The following is a 22,798-nucleotide window of genomic DNA, read 5'->3' as shown; positions in this document are numbered from 1 at the left end:
TTACTCCATAGTGTGTAGTACATAAAGATTACCAACACGTTTAAATCATAATTTTGAATTGCAACTGATGTGTAGTGTCTCTAACAATATTTTGCATCTATGCAAAACACATTGCATTGTGGGATGTGAGTTATTGATACAGTGGCTGTTTCTAAAAACACTTCATATTTACTTGTAAGTCAAGGCAAGGAACATTTATTCATACAGCACATGTTATACCAGAGGCAACCCAAAGTGCTTCACAGAGCACAGGCAAAAGCACAGAAAAATATTTTTAAAAACCCCAAAACAAACAAACAAGAAAACACACACAGAATAAAAACAATAAAAATATACACCTACATTTTGCAGAATCAATTTATATAAGCAGGCTGAATCATAAGGACAATAATAAAAAAGTGCAAGTTGGTGTGTAATCAGTTGTGCACCTATATAAAATTGTAGATCTGACTACATATAATATAGAGCATTACACAATGTAATTAAAAACCATGGCAACAGATTGGATTTCAGATTTAGATCAGATTTAGATTGGATTTGAAAGTAGTCTGCATTGTCTCAAGTCGTAGCTCTTGATCAGTTTTTTACACATTTGAGCAGCATAGAAGCTAAGGGTTGCTTCAGGATTGTTTAGTTTTGACTGTCAGAACAACCAGTATATATCAGTGATTTATGGCCCAGCAATAGATTTTGGACTTGATTCTCTGAGAAACTGGTTGCCAATGTAGTGATCTCAGAACTGGAGTTATATGCTGAGAAAGTACTTTATTAAAAGCACTATATTTACCCTCCAGCATTTTATTTGAGTGTCCACATTCTGAGTGTGTAAATGTATCCACTAAATGGTGCCTTCAAAAAATGTCTGAGCCAGGCAAGCTGTGTCAAAAATCACTTGTTTGTTCACTCCATAGTTTACTCAATAGTAAGCAGAAAAATGAAATTACGGTCAATTATTAATCATCATTATCATTTTGAGTCTACAACAGTTATTATCACATTGCAATGTTGTATATGTTAGCAGAGAGTAGTGTACATACCAGAGACACTACTGTTTTCATTACATTGTGAACTTTTTGGGGGTCACTATAAAGACTAATGGATGGATTTAAGCATTCATTCAGACACTCAAAATGGCACTGTACAGTAAACAGGGAGTGATTTTGGATGCAGCCTCTTGCTCTCACCCTATTGCCAGCAGCAGTTAGTTTCACTTGAACATTTTGTAGCTAGGGGCAACCACAACTGGCACATTTCAGTAACAGTTAGTGTCAAAATTAAATTGTTAGTTAGCTAGATACAGCTAACTGTGACCAAGCAAATATTGAAAGGCATCTTTTATCTACCTTCAAAATACTTCCTGTGAAACATTATCTGTGGGTACTCCATTTATTAGAGCTGTTTTCTGGCTGTTTTAAAGGACCAAAGTGTAGGATTTAGGGTGGAAATGGAATATAATATAGGTTCACCTATATGCTTGGGAGGGTGAGGGAGAGGGGTATGTAGTTGGTTGCAATCTGCAGCCTCACCACTAGATGAAACTAAATCCTACACACTTGTCATTTAAGTGTTTATAGATTTTAGGGAAAGGTTTAAGTGTTAACCAGGTTTGCAATTCTTATGTTGCTAGCTGTCTGTCCATTGCTAATTAGTTAGCATTACACTCTGTGGGTTACTGTTGGGCTACTGTTGATGGTTTGTCATTTAGCTATTTCTCTTGTGGACTAATTTGACAGTTAGCATTAGCCTATGCTTTTGTGATTCCAGTCGCTAAATAAACATTACAAATTTGGTTAATATTTTCTCTATTGTATTGGGTTTTTTTTTTTTAATTTGTAACTAAAGCCTGGTCTGTGTATCAACAGGTAGATATTATTGGCCGATTTTTATCACAGATATATTGGTATTTGTATATGTTGGCCAATAAGTAATAAGAAATTGGCATACAAAATGCCAAAGAGCAACACGCAAATATGGACAAAAACAAATCTAATACTGGTCAAGCTTTATTTGTAATCTATACTGAATCTGATAACTGAATCTAAATACTGAATCGTGTAATCTAAACTGAATTTGCTTTTCTTTTTTTTTAATTTCTGCTTTCACAGTTTCCCAATTGCACCAAATAAAAACTGTGAGATGGTTGAAATCAATTTCAAGATATGAACATGTACCACTTGAGTGGCCAATGAGGATAAAATCCTTTATTGTGTATAATTTTATATTGATATATTAATATTTATCATATAGCACGACAATCAGTTTATAAAAGACCACCATCACAATGATGCTAAAAACATAATAATCCAATTGACACTTCTGTTCATTGATTGTCAGTGTTGTTCACAATGGCCCCATAAAACCTAAGATACCAGGAGAATAGTTTAGCAAAACCTGTGATCATTGAGAAATCTGTATCAACTTGCTAATTGATAATACAACATAATCTAATATAACAGAAAGTTGACCATCTCTCTTTCATCCCCTCTCTCTCTCTCTGTCCAGAGAAAGTCTCTGAGGGACCAGTGGTTGATGGAGGGACCACCTTTGTCCCCAACATCCCTGGACAGCCAGAGCCCTCGCTCCCAGGCCCAGGAGATTGAGAAGCGCATTGACAAGTAAAGCTACAGTTTGTGTGTGTGTGTGTGTGTGTGTGTGTGTGTGTGGGTGTTTTTGTGTGTGGTCTGTCATAGTCTATTTTTGGGGGGAAATTTTAGATTTAGGACCAGTTAATTTTAGACGGCTTGACCAGTTGGGGACAAAATCCATGTCTCCAATTGGGGAAAAGCACATTTTTGGGTCAGTAGTTAAAGTTAGCTTAAGGTTAGGGTAATGAAAAATCCCAAAGTTACCATTGTGTGTGTGTGTGTGTGTGTGTGTGTGTGTGTGTGTGTGTGTGTGTGTGTGTGTGTGTGTGTGTGTGTGTGTGTGTGTGTGTGTGTGTGTGTGTGTGTGTGTGTGTGTGTGTGTGTGTGTGTGTGTGTGTGTGTGCAACTTAGACCAGGAGACAGTTAGAAGAGCAGACAGATCATGAGAAAACTGTCACATTTTTGTTGTATTTGTATAGTTGAAACTTCATGTATAATTGATAGTTGCAGTGCTCCCTTTTCTATTTTTTGTTTTTTCATTTTGTTTGGCATTTCTGTTGTTGTTGTACATTATGTAGGCTTGTCCTTATTGCAGTGGACATTGTTGTCAAGTCCCTGAAGATTTCACTCCTAGATCCCAATCTTATTATTGCAAAGGTCCACAACTCTGCCTTGCTTTCCAACAAGACTCCTCACACAATCCTCTGAGAGGATTTAAACACACTGTCTTAGAAAAGACATGTGTCTACAATAGTGTCACTTAGATTGGGGTCATAAATGAATCATATCTGGAATCACATTTGAGTGTATGTACACCATAATATTTAAGTATCATAAACTAAGAGTGCATTGTTAATATAGATTTGATGTGTTTATTTTGTGGGTGTGTGTGTGTGTGTCTGTCTGTCTTAGGTTGCAGGCAGAGAGTCAGCAGCTGGCAGAGGAGGAAGAGAAGTTGAAGGAACAGATGCAGGATGTCCAAATGGTGAGGAACTTGCACGCACACATGCACATATACACTCACATTCACACTTATGTGGGGTGGGTGGTATATGTCAGAAAGATTTCCCACAATGTGTATCTATGACTTTTTAATGAATAATGCATTTCCTCTCTTAATGTACTAATGATGTAGCACTTCTTGTACAAAATCAGAAACTTTATGAATGTAAGCTGCCCTGTTACACAAACAATTCAGCATTTGATCCACTCTGGAATTTGCATTTAACCTCAATCAAGCACAAATTGGTTCTCTTTGGTAGAACAAGAGTTGCCTCTCCTTTTCTGCCATAAGGTTTTTCATAGTTATCGTGTAGTAATCTTAACTTTGGCTTTTGGAGTTTCGATGCATTAACAGTAGACTCCATTTTTAATAGCTATTACAGTTGATTAGCCATGCTGGCTATGATGGATCCAACTTTTAATGTGTGACTTTACCCTCAATTTAAAAATACAGCACATCCAACAGGCCGTGCCAGAAAATCTTTGGTTTGGTGGGCAGCCTGAGAGTGACTGACAGTTAATATCTGGCAGCTCAAACAAGCATGTGAAGATTTCTGTATAGAATTTTGTTTGTTTAATGCTGTCTTATGTGAATGTGAATGTCATTATATGTTGAGGTTCTTTAAAGTGGGCTTTTATTTGTAACAAATGCATAAACCCACTAAAAGTCCTACCTCAGAGTTGGATTTGAGACTAATTTATGTAGCATCCTACTTACCATCAGTAATGAAATAAATATTCCTAGGAAGGGTTGCAATGTTGTTTCATGACACATACTGAAAAGTAGAAATTTTGATGACGTTGTTGTAGTTCTCTGAAAGTCTCGGCTTGAAATATTAGTATGTTAAAGAGCACCACTTTATAAAGTGTAGATTTAATGTGTATAGGTAAATGTAAAAATATGATTCCAAAATTAGATGATAAAATGATATACGTCATTTAGCTTACATAGGAGTAAACAACAGCATTCACGTGGCTTAAAAAAATAAATGTAGTAAATTAAGTAGGCATAAATGAAGGTAATCAGGTATGACATCACAGTTTTATTATTCCAATGGCCGTATATTTGATTCCACCCCTTTCCCTTTCACCAACAGGAGGCAGTGAAAGTGGCAGAGGCCGGAGTAGGTAAGTGGGATCAAATATATGCTTGAGTACAGATAGATAGAAGAAGTATGTTAGAAAATTACAATTCTGCTAGCTTCTTACCAGACAAAGTGATAAATTGATGCAGAATTTTACTCTGTAGAAGAGTCAATATGAGCATTTTTAAGTGATTTGACAATCTCTCACATCCACAGTATGTAACAAAGTGCAGACACATTGTTTTTCTGGCTGCCACCTCCTGTTAGCCAACTGTGCGCTTCTAATGCTACTCTTGGTTAAATGTTATAAGTGACACAGAAATTTCTCCGTGGGGATAAATGAAGTACTCTGTCTGTCTGTCTGTCTGTCTGTCTCTTTCTCTCTGTCTTTCTCTCTGCTTTGCCAAACAAACACAGATGTATTGATTATGCCATTTATATTTAACTATATTTAATATTTTAATTTAAAGGCACAGTATGCTAAGTGTGTCATTTTCTGAAAACAGTGTCCTTCTTCATGTCGTAATACATGTATTTCATTCTGCATGTGTAACTGAAAAACATTGCTACTTGCAAAACTTCACAATAAGTACGTCTTTTCTTTCTCAGAAATAGTCCAAGATGCTCTTGTGCAGAATGGAGAAAGCAATGCTATAGGATCAGGTGGGTATAGAGTTGTCTTGTGTGTTATAAAATGCACACAGACATGGACTACAACACTGACATGAATCTTTTGTGCAGAGGGTTCAAATCCTGCACACGTTAAATCACAAATAAAGGCTAATTGATGTCAACATCTTTCTTCTCAGCTCTTTCTCTGTTAATACTTATCTGATCACCATCTTACATGAACTCCTTAAAGACCAAGAAAATCCCCTATAGATTTACTCTTCAGTATACATATGGAATTTGCATTCTAAAGAAATTAGTGGCACAGGCATAGCTATGGTTCACAAAAAGTTCATACATGCTGTGATGAATATTTACACATGTTGAATATGGTTTTGCATATTTGTGCTAATAGGGGCTGAAGTGTGTAACTTGTATTTGTAGAGGACAGTATGTACATGGACATGTCAGCGGGATGCTGCTCAAGCTACAGATGAACGTTCTCAAAATGAAATTTAACCATCCATTTGTATTGAAATCATCCAGAGTCTATAAGTTTCTTGCTAAGGCTACAGAATTTAAATTAGCATGCAATGCACACTGTTTATTCTTTTCTATTCTAGTTTAGCTGCCACTCACTTATCTTATTGTGTCTATTACAACCCACTTCTTTCTCTCATGACTGAGCCTTACAGTGTTCAGTATATTTTACTAATGTGTCTTGTAGCAATTTTTTTCCTTGATGATACAATTATATCCACTCTTGACTATTGTTGTTACATTCTTTGGAGAAGCCTCCATTTTTATTCAGAAAACATTTTATGGCACATAAATAAAACAGTATCATCCATCATTAGTTTCTACATGTCATATTAGGACAGAGGTGAATAACTTTTCCATGTTTTTAATTCAAACCATACTTTGGACAGTATGTTAGATCTTTTGTTAACAGCATAACAATACATAAATTAGCTGTATTGAACAGTGACATATTAGTGGCAAAGCAACCTCTAATTGCAATCAAGTACAGTAATGGTGTATCTACAGCAACTACAATGAAAGCTAATAATCAGTGTTAATGAGAGTGTGGTATATGGATTGCAAATTCACTCAACATCATAGAGATAAATGAACACCACTAGCTTTTCTAATAAATCCACGTTCATAGATCATACACTCATTTAATAACAGTGATATTAATTTAATGTTTTATCTTCAGAAACCACTGAAGGCGAAGTGATGACAAACCAAACCCCACTACTGGAAGAAGCAGCAACTGTGCTAACCAATGGCAGAGATGACACAGAGGCAAATATAAATCATAATACTGCAGAGCAGATAATTCAGTCCACCACCAACGGGCCTGTCGGAGCAACTGAGGGTGTTGTTAGCATTAAGTTGGAACCTGGGATGAGCCTGCATGTCTCAGAGGCAGAGATTGGTCAGGCTCCAAATTTCAGCATTGATGAGGGGGAAGAAGGGACTCTGGTAATGAGAGCAGAACGTGTGATCATCACAGATGAAGGGGATGATGCACCTGAGGGTCTTACACCCCAGGAAGATCAGCAGGAGACCATTCAACCAGAGGAAACCCCTCTACCAAATTCAGAAGCAGGCACAGTTGGAGGGGAGGCTGAGGAGGTGGTGATAAAAACCGAGGCAGCTTCAGAAACTTTGACAGAATCAGAAAAGAGACAGACTCCAGAGGAACAACCAGAAAATGGAGATGCGTACGTGGAGAACAAAAATGGAGATGGAGAGAAAAAAGCTGAAGCACAGGACAACCAATTGGAAGCTCCAGCCTCTGTGCAGCTGCAGTCCCCAGCCAATGCTCTAGAGGGCACTACAGTGGCTTTGGTGCCAGTCTATTCTGAGGAGCAACCCAGCGCTCTCACCCCAGAGCTAGGGGCAGAGGGTAAAGTTGCAAGAGCACCAGAGGGGGCTGAGGCTTCTTTAGTCCAGGACCTTGTCCAAGACCCTGCCATCGTCCCTGGTCAGTTTCAGGAGGTTCCCCTGGCTGATCCCCAGGAGAAGAAGAGGACAGAGGCAGAGCCGGGGGAGCAGGAACCTCTTCTGTACCAGACCAAAGCCCCCAACACCCAGGCAGAGCCAGCAGCAGCCAGCAGCCCAGCCAGCATGGAGACAACCGGCCCAACCAGGGCCAATCAGGGAGAGGAGACTGAAGCACCCAAACACAAAACCTGCCAGTGCTGCTCTGTCATGTAAATGCCCACACATTTCCTCTCTCTCTCTTCAGTCTGCCAGTATCCTTCAGTCTGTCTCTCTGCTGTTAAATTCATAACACACTGCTTCCCTTGTCTCCTAATTTTTTTAACTCATCCTTTTTCAAAAAAAATACGCCCACAAGCTACTTCCCTTTCCTCTCTTTTTACCCCCTGCCCTCATTCTTGTATACATCTTGAGACTTCCTCATGCTGTTCTTAAGCTTTCTCCTCCTCTCCAAGAGGAAGTGAGCTCTCTCCAACATGAAGAGAGACGAGGTATGGACTGTATTTGTCAGTGTTTAAGTGCCTTTTGGAACTCACTACCCATGACTGCACTTTAAATTTACTTCACACAATGTGGACTAAAACATGGGGCATTTTCTACACAGTTGGAGTTTGATTTAATTTTCCTGGATAGCAGACAATCCAGCCAAACTACATAGTCTACAAAATCTACATTTTAGATGCAGTTAAGCACAAAACAGACTAAAGATGTTTTATTGTAAACTGTTGTATCTACGTGTATAATTAATTGGGTAGTTTTCATAATGTAAATATGAGAGTAAACTGGAAAAGATGTGTAGAGGTTCAGAGAGGATATTATTCTAATTTAATGGCTTTGAAGCTGAATTATTTTTATTGATTTTATTGATATGTTTAATCCAAGTATACAGCCTTAACCTTTTATCCACTCTGCAATGCAGTTACACATACTTAGTAGTATGAGATGGTCTCATTTATAAACTGAATATTCTGTGGGCCATCATCAGTTTTACAAGAGAGATTATTTTTAAAATAACTGAAATTAATGAAATTAATTTTGTATTTTTACCAGATTTCTTTTGATGAGAGGCTACACAGCTCCTGACATGGATGTATATACTGTAGGCAGAAAGCATGTGGAATTGAGATTGTCTGAAATGTCAGTTTTGAAATGATTAATGAATGGTTTAATGATTAAACTGACCTTTGTGATACATTACGTGATGTACTTGTTCTTCTTTCAGAATTTCACAAATCACCACATTGCTGCATGCAAAAAAAACAACACACTGGCTAATTATTACCCATTTGTTTCAAAATGTCCTTTCCCTCTTATTCTAGTAACATCAGATCCTAACTGAGGATTTATCTCCTCTAATTGCTTTAAATATAATGCTGTATGCCTCATTGGTTTGTTTGGAAAGAATAAGAATTTACAGTATATATGATAATATTAAGAGTAATACATGTATTCCTAATCTATGGGACCTTTTAAGACACACTACGAGGAAACACAGCAGTTTTGTTCTCCTACAATGTAAGCTGAAGATACAATGAATGAAAACACATGGCAACCAGTTCTCCTCGCCTAACACACACAACTTTGTTTTTCTTACAACTACATAAAGTATAATATGTGAAGTGAATTGTAAGTATTGCTTATACAGTATGTTTAATCATTTTTATCTTTGTCATCAGCATAATCTCCTACAAAAATTCCAAGTTGTGTGTCCGTTCACATGTTAAGTGTCAGAGCCGTGACCAGACGTGTCAGTGACCACCTGCACTCTACATCACCCGGTTATGTTGAGTTCAATTGCTAAATAAGAAATTACTTTTTTTTGGTCTGTTTTTTCCCCAAGCACACTTAAGAAAATATGAGTGGGAGTTTGCAGCCCACCTTAGACAACTGGTATTTCTCAGTAATTGCAGCTTTAATAGTGGCAACCGTTCCCCTGAAGGGAACTAACAAGGATCTAGAGATTCAGCAGAAAAAGCAAGATCACTAGGACTGAGCTTATGACATGATGTAGCTGGTGTTCCCTGCAACTTGTCTCAAAAATCTTTCACATACATATGTATACATAATATACATACATATATATTGAGTTAGTCAAAACTGCCTGAGGTCTGAGCAGTGTCTCTACCAGTTCTTGTGGCAGTTCCATGGCTAACAGCAGGATTCTCTAAAAGCACCAGACCAGAGCTTGACTACCTGGGGAAAGGGATGCAGCAATGCACACTGTAGCTTTGAAAGTAAGTCCTGCTGAGCTGAGAGCTCCCAGGGGTCCCATCCAACAATAATGAGACTTCAAAGGACTAACGTATGAAGAGCCCGTACCTCTCCAAAGTAGGCAGGAAGTCATTAACCTGCTCTCTTAAAAAAAAGAAAATGAGTAGTGTGTGTATTTAATGCATAGTTGCTGGCAGCATGCTATGCAGAGCCACTTCTCAGTTTATCTTCCTCTTCACTCAGTAACACATGAAATACATAATTGAGGGGGTTGTCATGAAGACATGGTCGTCTAAGAAGTGTACCAGGTAACCACAATATCCATAGTTCAAATCTGGCAGGGATCAACCTCTGTCCTCCCACATTTTCTGTCTGCCTCTTGACTGTACACTATTGTAAAAAGGCATGAATTCCAAAAAGAAAAAAAATATATAAATCTGATATTGATACAGTGGTTTAATCAAATAGATAAATGTGTACTTTTCTTCAGTGTGTCCTATTGCAAGCATGAAGCAATACATTCTAATTGAGCAGATTGTGAGTACTGTTGCCACATTGATACAGATGTTCTGGCTTTTGAGTTGGTAAAAGCTGCACATTGGTTGACTTTGGTTTAGAGCCCAGATTCACTGAATTCACCACAAACTAAAAAGTTGCCTTTTATTTCAACAAGGCAAAAACTTCCTGGTACAGTTTTTACCATTAAACATCTGTCACAGAAATAGGCCCAATTTCAGTCCAAAACTATATTGTATGAGACTTCATATTGATTTTAACCAATATGGTACATGTATTGAAGTTTTAGTTTTGACCAAAGATTAAAATGTACCGTTTACAACATTTCTGTGACAATGAAACATTATATATATGACTAAGTAAGAAAATCACTCATTTCTTTAATTATACTCTAATTGTCATAAAAAAAAGAAATCTTTATTGCACGCCACTGTCCCATCTAGTAGCTGCTGGGTTATATTCAATAAAAAGTCAGTGCACTCTGTTAATAATTTAACCATGTCAGTTTGCTTATGGTTGTGAAAGAATTTCTCGTATCTGCAAATAAATCTCCAGTAGATCACACAAAGGACGACAATTTGCTTGATATTTTGGAAAATGCCGTTATTGGCTCTCTTGCAGAGAGATAAATGAGACAACACACTCTTACATCAGCATTAAGTACAGAGTTGGGGCAAGGAACTCATTAGCCTAACTTAGCACAATGACTGGTAGCAAATAGCCTGGCTGTCTCTAAAGTTCAAAAATACACCTAACAATACTTCTGAGGCTGACTAATCAAAATAATATCAAATTTATTTCATTTGTTTCATTGTTTCCTTTTTATGACATAAAAACAGAAGTGTAATTGGGTGGATTTTATTTCAAATCATACTTGGATGTGTAGCCTCTTTATCACAGTAAATTATCTAAAATAACAATACAAAATACAACTTCTTGCACACAACTTAGAACTAAAATGTGCCTTTTAGTAAACCAGGAAAAATACAATCAGCAAAATTTTAATTATATTAGATTGAATTAACAATATGTGAATAAGCATGAACCGACAATGTTAGAGACGACCAGTAGACCTTCGGTGTAAAAAATTAACCCTAACCCAATATTTAAATTGTCAATCACACAATCCACATGTGCCAAAGGGACTCTGCACTCTGGCATCAGTATTGTGAAACTGAAGTTGTCTGAAACTATAAAACCAGGAAAGCCTCTTTATCAGACACATTTTCAGTCAGACTCTGCAGTGCAACTGAAGTGATAAATATCCCAACAACAGTATGTTTGCTGTATTTGCCACCGTTCTCTGCTTGATATCTGTGAGCCATTCAGCTCCTCTGGACTGTGAAAACACAGCCCGGCCTTTGGATAAACTGGATGCTAAACAACTGGATGGCAGATGGGCTTTAATTGCTGGGAGTTTGACTGACAGCAATAATGAAAACATCCTAAAAGCAAAACAAAGTGTAACTATTGATTTCGAGGGCTCTGCATACACCCAATCTGACCGTCATGGTGAGATGTGCCAGTATTATCCCCACAACATCACAGTGGAAAGTCCGAACTTCACCTATCTCGTGGGCGCCTTCAAATTCAGCGGAACCCTCTACCATACGTCCTGTGCAGACTGCATGGTGTTTCGCTTGGACTATGAGTCACCAGAGTATGCATCTAAGGACTTCTATCTGTTCAGCAGGAGGAGGGAGCTAGAGCAGAGTGAGTTGGATGAGTTCAAGGCTCAGGTTGAGTGTCTGAACATGCCTCCACCCATCATGATGGATCCTACCAAGGCAATGTGTGCAGAACTGGCCGCCGATACCAGAGCAGCTGCCACTGAATCATAATCAGGACGACAAGAGGCTAAATTTAAATAATAAATACATTTAAATAAAATTTATCTTTGACTCATATCAGAAAATAAATGATATAAAACATGATATGTCTCATTGCTGATTAATTGTTGTCCTGGGTAATCAAGATAAAAATAATAATAAATATAATCAAGAAGATGAAAGATGCAAATTAGTTGTCTCCTAAGTTTTGTTAGCAGTGACCATATGGGCACCAAGACATTAGCACGTATATAAAATAATACATATCCTATAACAAAATTGAATGGCAAAATAACAGGAGGTCATTAACCTGGAATAACTCTGTTATGTCTCTAGTCTAGAGGGAAAACCTGGACACAACATGGTTAGAGCCCCCGCTTTTCCCAATCCCAAGAATGGGCTACCCAACAGCAATCAAAGTTCACAATGTAGCAGTTTATTTGCAAAAGCTTTGGAGTTGAGCAATACCTAAATCTAGTAACAAAAGTCCACTAATCCCAACCCGAAACTTCCCTTACGAAAAAATAAATAAATATAGTTGAAACAAAAAAGAAAAAAACAAGGCCCTAACATAACTTCTAATTGAAAAACGAGAAATGGTTTGCAAAAAGTGAAAGGCTACTGACTGACTGCACACTTGGTTTTAAATATTTAGTGTCCAATGATCTACCCATCTGTAAGGAGGAAAGTTGTCAGACACACTTTGCTTACATCTCTAAGTCCAAAACCTACTAAAACCACTCCACACACTTGACTAACACACAACTGTAAGTTTTAGCAGGAGTACCTCAATTGTTGGGACCCATCACCTGAGCCAATCAAGGAACCCCACCCACAAGCAGCTCCTCACACAGACATTCACTGAATGTACACACTAAGGAGGGTAGGAAAGAGAGGATGGTTAATACAGGTGCAAAAACAAATAAATTACCAAGGCTCATAAAAGATTCATTTAAATAATTTCATAAATAAAAATTATTTATGCCCAGCGACTGTCCCATCTGGTAATCACAAGATTGTCTTTTCAACAAAGCACTCTGTGCACTCTGTTAATAATTTAACCATGTCAGTTTGCTGACATAAACCTCCAGTGGATTATACAAAGGACGACTATTTGCTTGATATTTTGGAAAATACAGTTACTGGCTCTCTTGTCGAGAAATAGATGAGACGACACACTCTCACATCAGCATTAAGGTCAAAGGTGGGGCAAGGCGCTCATTAAGCTAGCTTAGCTTAGTTGAGGCCAGCTCAACTTTAACTACTGATATTCCATTATAAATACTATTATTTACTAAATTAAATTTCAAAGTAAAGAGAATAATATTGTGGTTTTATTGCACTTAATAAAAATACATGACTCACAGGGAACTCAAAACATTAACACAGATAAGAGAGAACATACATGTAAAACTCCATTGCCAACAATCAATAGTCACGGACAACAAGCAACATGTTCAATTTCACAATCCCAGAATCCACAGGTGAAGAAGGGACCCTGCTGTCTGGAGTTTTCCGTATTGTGAAATTGGATGCTGACTCTATTAAAACCAGTTAGGTCTCTTCACAGCCACATTTTCAGCTAAACACCACAGTGTGACTAGCCCTTGAAACAACTATTCCAGTGACTGCCTGAATACAGTACAATATGATTTTTGTTTTGTTGTGTGTGCCATTGCTCTCATCTGCCTGATCTCTATGAACCAGTCAGCTCCTCTGGCCTGTGAAGAATTAGTCCGGCCTTTGGATCAACTGGATCCTCTTTATCTGGAAGGAAAATGGGCTTTAGTTGCTGGCAGTCTGAGCCATCTGCCATACCTGGAGAAATTCAAACAAAGAGACAGTGCCACTGTCAACTTTTTCAAAAACACAAGTGAAACCAACATTTTCTATACTCGCAGTATCTTTCTGGGTAACAAGTGCCAGTACAGTTCCTACAATATCTCCCTGGAAGGCAGCAGCTTCACCTTTGATGGGACAGATAAAAGCAACCTTACCGCAAACTTTGTCCACAAATCCTGCCATGGCTGCATGTTGATGCACATGAACGTGGAGTCTGGAAAGCGGCAGCATTTCTACCTGTTCAGCAGGAGGAGAGAGCTGGAGCAGAAGGAGATGGAGGAGTTCAGAACTCAGATGGAGTGTCTGAATATGCCTCCACCTGCTGTGATGGATCCTATCAAGGAGCTTTGTCCAGAAAAGAGGGCCAGTGTTCCAGCAGCTCAAACTGAAGAGAAAACAAAGGGACAAAAGGACTGAGAGTCACTGAGAAGACACATAGTCACACAATGTGTGTGTGTAAAGTGTAAATATAATACAAGAGTTTACCCTAATAATTTCTTGTTGTCAGATGTTCCTTTTTCTAACTGAAATAAAATTATAAACCAAGTTCACTGAACCTTGTTGACTGTCATATTTGATTTTCAATGTTTCTTACCCTAAGAAATGGACAGACCCTACCACAATTGCCGTTCATTTCCTCGTATTAGAGGCGGGATCAACGAATGTCGATCAAATGCTGGACAAACTTACAGCTAATCATATCAACAAAACACAATGACGTATTCAGAGCCTGTAGGGAGCAGCGCGAACACATCATTTTTATGAAGGAAAAATCATGTAGCGCAAGTTTTTGTTCTATTTTCAAACTGAACATTCCTTCCAATTTATTTAGCACACAATCTACTGCTGCTTCGAACGGTTGCTGCACCTCCGTGGCCGCCATGCTGGATGTAAACAGAGTCGCTCTACGGTCGTCATCGTCTTGAGCCCGCCTCCCTGTTCTGTGATTGGTTCCCTATCTCAGGCGAAGATTTTGTCTTGGTGGCCATGCTAACTTTCTGAGCGAAGTGGAATGTCGCTGGAAAAAGAGCATGGGTTTACCCAGGCTAGTGCTTTGCATAGTAATAACATATTTTGAACAATGTCATTGCTTTGCACAAACAATTAACTACAGCATTGAGGGTACATTAAAGAATACAAGAGAAAACGCGTGAGTTTGTTCAATCATTTAGTCAATAATGAAGATATAATAACAGAAGTTACAATTGTTGTATTTTGATATATTAATGAACAATACATTTTTAGACTGGATTATATGCACATCTTAAAAATTATGATCCTTAAAATGAATCAGCAGTAGGCTAGTTATTGATTCTGCATGAGGGAGGTTGTGGCTCAGGAGGCAGAGGATGACGTCCATTAATCACAGGGTTGGCGCCAGTTTGAGTCCCAGCTCTTCCTATCAAAGTGTCCCTGGTGAGACAGTGTGCCCAAATTGCTCCAGCACCTTGTACATTAGCTGGCAGCCATCAGCGTGTTAGTGTGTGGTTGCAGGGGTGAGTGTGAGACAAATTGTAAAGAGCTTTGGATAAGAGTGCAACATAAATGCAGCCATTTGCCATTTATTAAACCTCTAGTGTTTCAGTTCAAACACTCAGAAGTGATTTTCAATCCAGGAAAAGTAAAAATAACAAAATAGTGGCTTTATTGCATTTGATTACCACAGTGAAACCATAAATGTTACTACTGGAACTGGAGACAAGAAAGCCAACAAGTACACCTCCAGTGTAAACAATCAAAAGGCACAGAGCTGAAAACATGAATTTGTTTCACAATCGCAGAATCAAGTGCCAAAGGGACTCTGCTCTCTGGTGTTTTCAGTATTGTGAAATTGAAAGTTTCTGAAACAACTATAAAACCAGAAAACCAGCCTAATTAGGTATATGGCGTTAAAGTGCAACTGGGACTTCGTATAATTATCTCAACAACTGCTTGCAAACCAGACATAAGAGTCTGATCTTAACATAGAGAGACATGTTTACTGTGTGTGCCATTGTTCTCCTTTGCTTGATGTCTGTGAGCCATTTGGCTCCTCTGGACTGTGAAAACTTGGTCCGACCTTTAGATCAACTTGATACTCATCATTTGGCGGGCAGACGGGCTATGATTGCAGGCAGTCTCAGTCATCTACCATTCATGGAGCGCTTACGTCGCAGAGACAGTGCCACTGTTGCCTTCTCCGGCAACACTGGTGAAACCAGCATCCTCCTCAGTCGCAGCATGCGTTTAGAAAACAAGTGCCACTGTGTATCCTACAACATCTCACTGAAAGGCAGCAGCTTCACCTTTGACAATGGCAACGTTACCACAACCTTCATCCACACATCCTGTCATGACTGCCTATTGATGAGCTTTGATGTGGAATCAGGAAAGCGGCAACATTTTTACCTGTTCAGCAGGAGGAGGGAGCTGGAGCAGAAAGAGATTGAGGAGTTCAGAGCTCAGGTGGAGTGTCTGAACATGCCTCCACCTGCTGTGATGGATCCTACCAAGGAGCTTTGTGCAGAAGAGACGACCAGTGATCCAGCAGCTCAAACTGAAGAGAAAACAGAGAGGCAAAAGGACTGAGAGGATAATAAGTCACATGCTTTTGATAAATTGTAACTAAGCTATAACTAACATAGTGGAAGAGGTCATTCCTGTTTCTTGGGGGCCACTGGGGCATTTTGCAGACATCACTTCCCATATCCAAACATCCCAATCTGCCACCGATCTCCCACACTACACAACTGCTTTCCCCATCCATCTCTTCATATCTGTCATCTATTCTATAAATATATCTTTAAGAGTTGGTTTTTCAACTTATTTGAACATTTGCTATTTTTTATCTTTCATCTGATGCATTATGTTAATCGTTTAACTGTTTTATTGTCATTCATAATGTACATAAAAGTAGTCAGTTACACAAAGGGATAGTGCTACAAAGTTTGTCACCCCAGTGACATGTATGATGTATTGACATGATGTATTGAAGCGTATATATATGAATGGCTACTGAATACTGTATATTTATATATATATATTTCTTGGCCAATCTGTGATGTCTGACTAAAAGAAAATAAAGCATGAATACTGTTAACAGCCCTAATACTTACTATGTAACAATCCAGACACCTGCTTGCGTGTGAGTGTTTGTGACAGTCATACCACTCAAACATATCATTTCCCAACCCTCAAGCGGTAAAAGGGACTTTGGTCTCTGGCAATGCCAGTATTGTCAAACTAGAGGTTTCCAAACAACAATAAAACCAGCCAGGCCTCTTTACAAGCCACATTTTCAGTCAGACACTGCAGCAACTATAAAATACAATAAACAGCCTTTTTCATAACACAAAGACATGATTGCTGTGTATATCTTCACTCTTTTCTGCCTGGTGTCTGTGAGCCAGCCAGCTCCTCTGGCCTGTGAATACTTCATTCAGCCATTGGATCAATTGGATCCTCATCATCTGGAGGGCAGATGGGTTTTTGTTGCAGACAGTCTGAGCAATCCAGCACACCTGGAGGACTTAGGACGTAGGGACAATGCCAGCATTAAGTTTGGCAACACCAATAAAACCTCCAACATTTCCTTCACATGCATCTTCGGCTTTAATGGCAGCTGTCAATATTGGCACTCCAACATCTCACTAGACGGCAACAGCTTCACATTCAATCATTTCAACCTCACTGTGACATTCATCTACACATCTAATTACACAGCTAATTTTTCACATTTTATTCTCTGTAAATGAAAAATAAACAATTTAAATCTTGCTTGAATTATTTATAAAAAATGTTATTTTACTTTTTGTGACTATCTATACTTACCATATTTCTTCTCAACTTTGTTTATACAATTACATTAAAATGCAGCTATTTACAAACACGGTGAAAACACAGGGAAAACATTCAGTGTTGGGCCCAGGCTGTATGAGGGGCAGGGGCTTAAATATTTATAGGGAACCTAATAAATTCAATGGGCCTCCATTTTCAGCTACAAAGTGCAGTGTGATTGATTCTAAATGTCCAATAATATGATTTTAACATACAGAGAAATGTTCGCTGTGTGTGCCATTGCCCTTCTTTGCTTGATGTCAATGAGCCATTCAGCTCCTCTGGTGTGTGAAGACTTGGTCAAGGCTTTAGATCAGCTGGATCATCATCATCTGGATGGCAGATGGGCTTTAGTTTCAGGCGGTTCAAATAATCCAAAACACCTAGAGTTCTTTAAACACAGAAACAGCTCCAGCATTAACTTCTCTTTCGCTGATGGAACCTCCAACATTACCTACACACCCAGCGTCGACGCTGGTGGAAAGTGCCACTATCAGTCCTACAACGTTTCACTGGAGGGCAGCATCCTCACCTTCAATGAACAGGATCAGCTCAACCTCACTGTGACCTTCCTTTATACATCCTGTCCTGACTGTGTGGTGATGCGCTTTGACACAAAGTCAAAAGAATTGCAGCGTTTGCTACTGTTCAGCAGGCGGAGAGAAGTGGAGCAGGAGGAGAAGAAGGAGTTCCAGGCTCAGGTGGAGTGTCTGAAGATGCCTGCACCTGTCGTGATGGATCCTACCAAAGACCTCTGTACAGAACAGAGTGACTGAGAAACAAGAGGCTTGAAACACTTCAGATCATGTTGGTCTTTAATCCACTAACACGTTTTGAGAATAAGCCTCAGGATAGTGCCTATCTTGACAGCCTTGGATTGTTTACATTATGTAACTGAATTCCAAGTTCATTTCGTTTTCAAGTTTTAAAACAATTGCAATGTTTAATTGAAGAAACTGATTTAAGTGGGCAGTTCAAATAAAACCCAGCTTATTTCACCTCTTCAGTTTTGCCATATTTGTATGTTGTACTGTGTTAAACCAAGTCATTAAAAGGACACTTCTGCAATTTAGAATTGCATTTCCATGAAGTTGGGGGACATGGAAAAGACTGTCAAAATTGTTGCAGCAGGGCCTAAGAAATCATGCCCATTTTATCTTCCTATCTTATACCGTATATATAAATACCTCATATCTTCATATCCTAGTTCCTTATATGGTTTAAAATCTCAAAGACCAACACTCTGGTGTCATTTGAGTAATATTCTCAAATTTGACAAAGCTTCCTCAATAGGTTGTTATAAGAAGCATAGTCCTCATAACTTTGACATTTAAATTCAGTGGAGTGTACTGCCAGGTACATAAAATAGAGGAAGGGGTTTTTACCCCCCTTTCATTTAACTGATATCCTTCTCTAATAAATGACTACAAACATTACTTGCGCTAAAAATGGCTTTTTCTTTAATATATCAATTATTAATTATGTTTTTTAAATAAAATAAAAATCAACAGATCTAAAACAGACCCCTATCGAAAGTCATTATCTCAGCTCATCCAAACATTTCTTCTACCTGGGGAAAAACCAAACCTTTGAGTGTTACTAACAGAATCACAGAGTTTACAACCTGAAGTGACATGCATGAACTCTGAAACTAGGTAGCAATTATAGGTAATTCATTGATTACTTGATTTCTCAATTACACACGATCAACATTTAAGCTTAATTAATAGTTTGTCAATGGCTTATGTAATTTTTCAAGTACAAATTTCCCCAAATTCACTGGATTGAGCTTTTAAAGTGTAAATAGTTTCTTTCATATTTTTCTATAATAATTCATTCCAAGTCTGACCAACAGACCAAAAACCGATCTGTTGGTCATACAAATAAGGCAATTTGAATATATACCCTAGATATACTAAAAGAATATCCCCTATACACTAACTATTTTCAGACTTTCAATTACCATATTATTATTCAAGGAAATAATCTGCACATTAATCAGTAATGAAGAGAATTATTAGTCGCAGCCCTTAACCTGATTATTCACAACTACTATATATTTTGTTGCTCTCTGTATATAATGACTGTGAGATGACATTCAGATTCAAGTCAGATGGAGCTCTCCAATTCAAACAGTGATCATTCCCAGAATAAACAAACCCCCTTTCATTGCACAAATAATGGAGTGTACAGCTGGACAATAAATAATGAAAGTGTACTGATAGCGCTGCAAAACTCTACTTTCTTGATGCAAGTTGTACTTGGGGGAAATGAAGACGAAATATTTATGATTTCAACATACAGAGACATAGTTGTTGTTGGACTCTACCAACATAGCATGCAATAATGGAATCTCATTTGTTTGACTGCACTATTACAATCCTTTATCCTAATTATACTGTACAGACAACTAGTCATTTCGAGGTTGGTTAGATGCCAAACCTTTTCTTGGCTTGGACCAGTTGACAGGCTACCAACAGAGACTCCAGGAAGTTACTTATCCAAGCCAACAGTCCATTGAAAAACTGTCATAAAATGGTCTGATAAAACTGTGTATTATACACTTTGGCTTTTGTATGGATGACACAAACTAGGAACAAATGTATGTGCTTTAGAAGTGCTGGTTGTCTGATTCTGTGTACTGTTTGACAGAGAAGCTCAGATAACAACACACACACACAGAGTGAGTGTGACTTCGGTTTCTGTCAGGTCATCATTATTTCAGTATATCTTTACTTGGCAAATAATTGTTTGCTGACATCTAGTGGGGCTGAATGTCATATATTGCGCCTTTAAACAACACTAGGTTTATTGGTCATAGTTAATTACATTTTGGATAGGCATGTCACAGTAAGATGGACAGGTGTAAATAATTTAAATGATGACTGAATTCCATTTAGTTGCTTCAGTTTCAGGGTCCTGGCATTGTGCATGCTGGCTCACTATCACACTGTCATGACTTATACTGGCACACCTGAGTAGAACATAACCATCATTAATGTTATTAGTGACATCTGCACTTTTCCTAATATGAATGTCTGTTGTGAAGAAGGGCTAATATAACTAAAAAAAACATACCATATATGTAGATATCTGTAAGTAATTGATGCCTATGTAAGTTGACTAAATTAAAGCACACAGTGATATCACTTGCACTTGATAAACATACAGTACATTGCAACAATATAATGCATGATACAGTAACACTCTTTAAGATTCTTCATGTCTTAAAAATGACTTACATTTAATTACATATAAATAGCCAATACTGTCAGCACTTTTCAGTTACTGGATTCAGTCTCTCAACATGTGATTAGAAATGAAAAAGATCAATTCCCCAAATATTCACATGCTGTTAGGTAATTTTACAGGTATTTACTCTTTTAAAATTAAGTCCATTTCATAATGAATAGATTTAACTTGAAACAAATTATAAAGGTTTAAAATCCTGCGACTGATTTGAATGAAACCAATCCTGGAACTACTTAACTCTTTCTGTATTTGTTTTTATAGGTTGGCAAGTAATTAGTTAATACTGTAAATGGGAAAATGACAACCTTTATTTGTCGTACTACAGTAAACATAAACGCATGCCATGGTAGCAAGCTGGAGGAATATTTATTCTTTTTCTTTACGTTATTCAGATGTTTCATCACGTTTTGCACCACTGTTGTGTGTACACATTCACGTAATTAATATATGTTCTATAATGTGTCATCTTTTATTAAAGTGCTTCAAATAAAATAATGCACATATCTATAACAAATCCTTCTCCAAAGTCTTTAGACCAGCTCATCACATATTTTCTACATCACAGGGAAGAACAGAAAGTCCTTGAATGTTATTAACAGAATCATTGCGTTCATTTTCTGAGGTGACATTCCTGTGCGCTTTTTTATCTGTAGATTCAACAAAATAGAAAAATGGCTCTTATTTTGATTGTGCAGTTGATTAAGCACTGTATGTATTGTTGCTGGCTGTGTATAATTACTGCAAGCAAAGGCAAAGTTTGAGATTACCAGCTTGGGCACTAAAACAACATATAAAGGATTATCCTTTCATGTTTTGGTCCAGAATAACTGAATAACCCACAGCATCTCACGTGGAAGGCAACCACAAAATTATGCAATAGTGATCACATTTTCTCTCACAATAATGGAATCTCCACTAAGATAAGAAATAATTAACCTGGACTGTGTTGCAAAACTGGACTTTTTTTATGCAAATTTCATTATAAAGCTGGACAAGCCTCCAAATCCAGCTCCAGTCACTGTAAGAAGAATCAACTGAAACCAAGACTTTGGTGAAGGTGTGGATATCAACACAGAATCAGTATCATTTCCAGACCACAGGGACAATGTTTGTTGTGTTTGCCATCGCTTTCCTATGTTCGATGTCTGTGAGCCATTCAGCTCTAGTCTGTGAAAAAATGGTTCACCCATTGGCTCATCTGGATCCTCATCATTTTGAGGGCAGATGGGCTTTAGTTGCAGGCAGTCTTAACCACATAGCATCCATGGATGCCCTGAGACTTAGAGACAGCATCACCATGTACTTCTCTAACTCCAGTGAAGCTTCTATTGCCTCCTATACCCAATTCAACCGCTTTGGTGATCAATGCCAACACTTGCCCTACAACATTTCAGTAGAAGGCGGCACCTTTACCTTTGATGTGGGGAATCGCTTCGAACTTACCGGGAGATTCATCTACACATCCTGTCCAGACTGTGCAGTGATGCAGTGGATTGTGAAAACAAAAAGGAGGGTATCTGTAGACTTGTACCTGTTGAGCAGGAGGAGGCAGGTGGAGCAGAGTGAAATGGAGGAGTTCATGGCTCAGCTGAAGTGTTATCAGCTGCCTACACCAGTTGTGATGGATCCTACCAAGGAGCTTTGTGCAGAACAGCCTGAGAGTCAACCAATAGCAGCAGTTCAGACTGAGGAGGAAACGGTGGGCCAGAAGGCATGAAAGACTTGAACTGAAACATTGGTTTGTGATGTAACTGTGTACTTTGTATTGGATATTTCTAAGTTTCTTATATTCCTCTGAACTTCTTGAGTAATGGTATACTACAATACACCATTACATTTTTTTGGCATGGAGAAATGTCCCCCATAAATCCCCCCTTGGATACTGCCAATAAAGCATGGCCTGATGGGATTTTTTTTGTTAAAATGTCTCTTTCTGTTATATATTTGTGTTGTCATTTAGCAAACACATACCTGATATAATGCAGCAGACACTTTGAACCGGCAATGTTTCTTTCACCTGCATAATTGTATTTGTAGCCCT

At 38.2% G+C, this 22,798-nt stretch overlaps 1 protein-coding gene across 2 annotated transcripts in view; it reads left to right on the top strand.

Moving 5' to 3' along the window:
- palm3 (paralemmin 3) overlaps positions 1 to 8,497 on the top strand; it is a 41,715-nt gene extending 33,218 nt beyond the window's left edge. For both annotated transcript variants that reach the window (XM_062428336.1, XM_062428331.1), the window contains exons 4-8: positions 2,503 to 2,615; positions 3,498 to 3,570; positions 4,685 to 4,715; positions 5,282 to 5,335; positions 6,501 to 8,497. In XM_062428336.1, the coding sequence (XP_062284320.1) occupies positions 2,503 to 2,615; positions 3,498 to 3,570; positions 4,685 to 4,715; positions 5,282 to 5,335; positions 6,501 to 7,507 (1,278 nt within the window). In that variant the 3' untranslated portion in view covers positions 7,508 to 8,497. The remainder of the gene's footprint in view (positions 1 to 2,502; positions 2,616 to 3,497; positions 3,571 to 4,684; positions 4,716 to 5,281; positions 5,336 to 6,500) is intronic.
- Positions 8,498 to 22,798: the final 14,301 nt, after the last annotated feature.

Source organism: Scomber scombrus, chromosome 2 (assembly GCF_963691925.1).
Source record: "Scomber scombrus chromosome 2, fScoSco1.1, whole genome shotgun sequence".
In the NCBI taxonomy this organism is placed as follows: domain Eukaryota; kingdom Metazoa; phylum Chordata; class Actinopteri; order Scombriformes; family Scombridae; genus Scomber; species Scomber scombrus.
The sequence above is the reverse complement of the archived record's forward strand: the minus strand, read 5'-3'. Positions and strand labels throughout refer to the sequence as shown.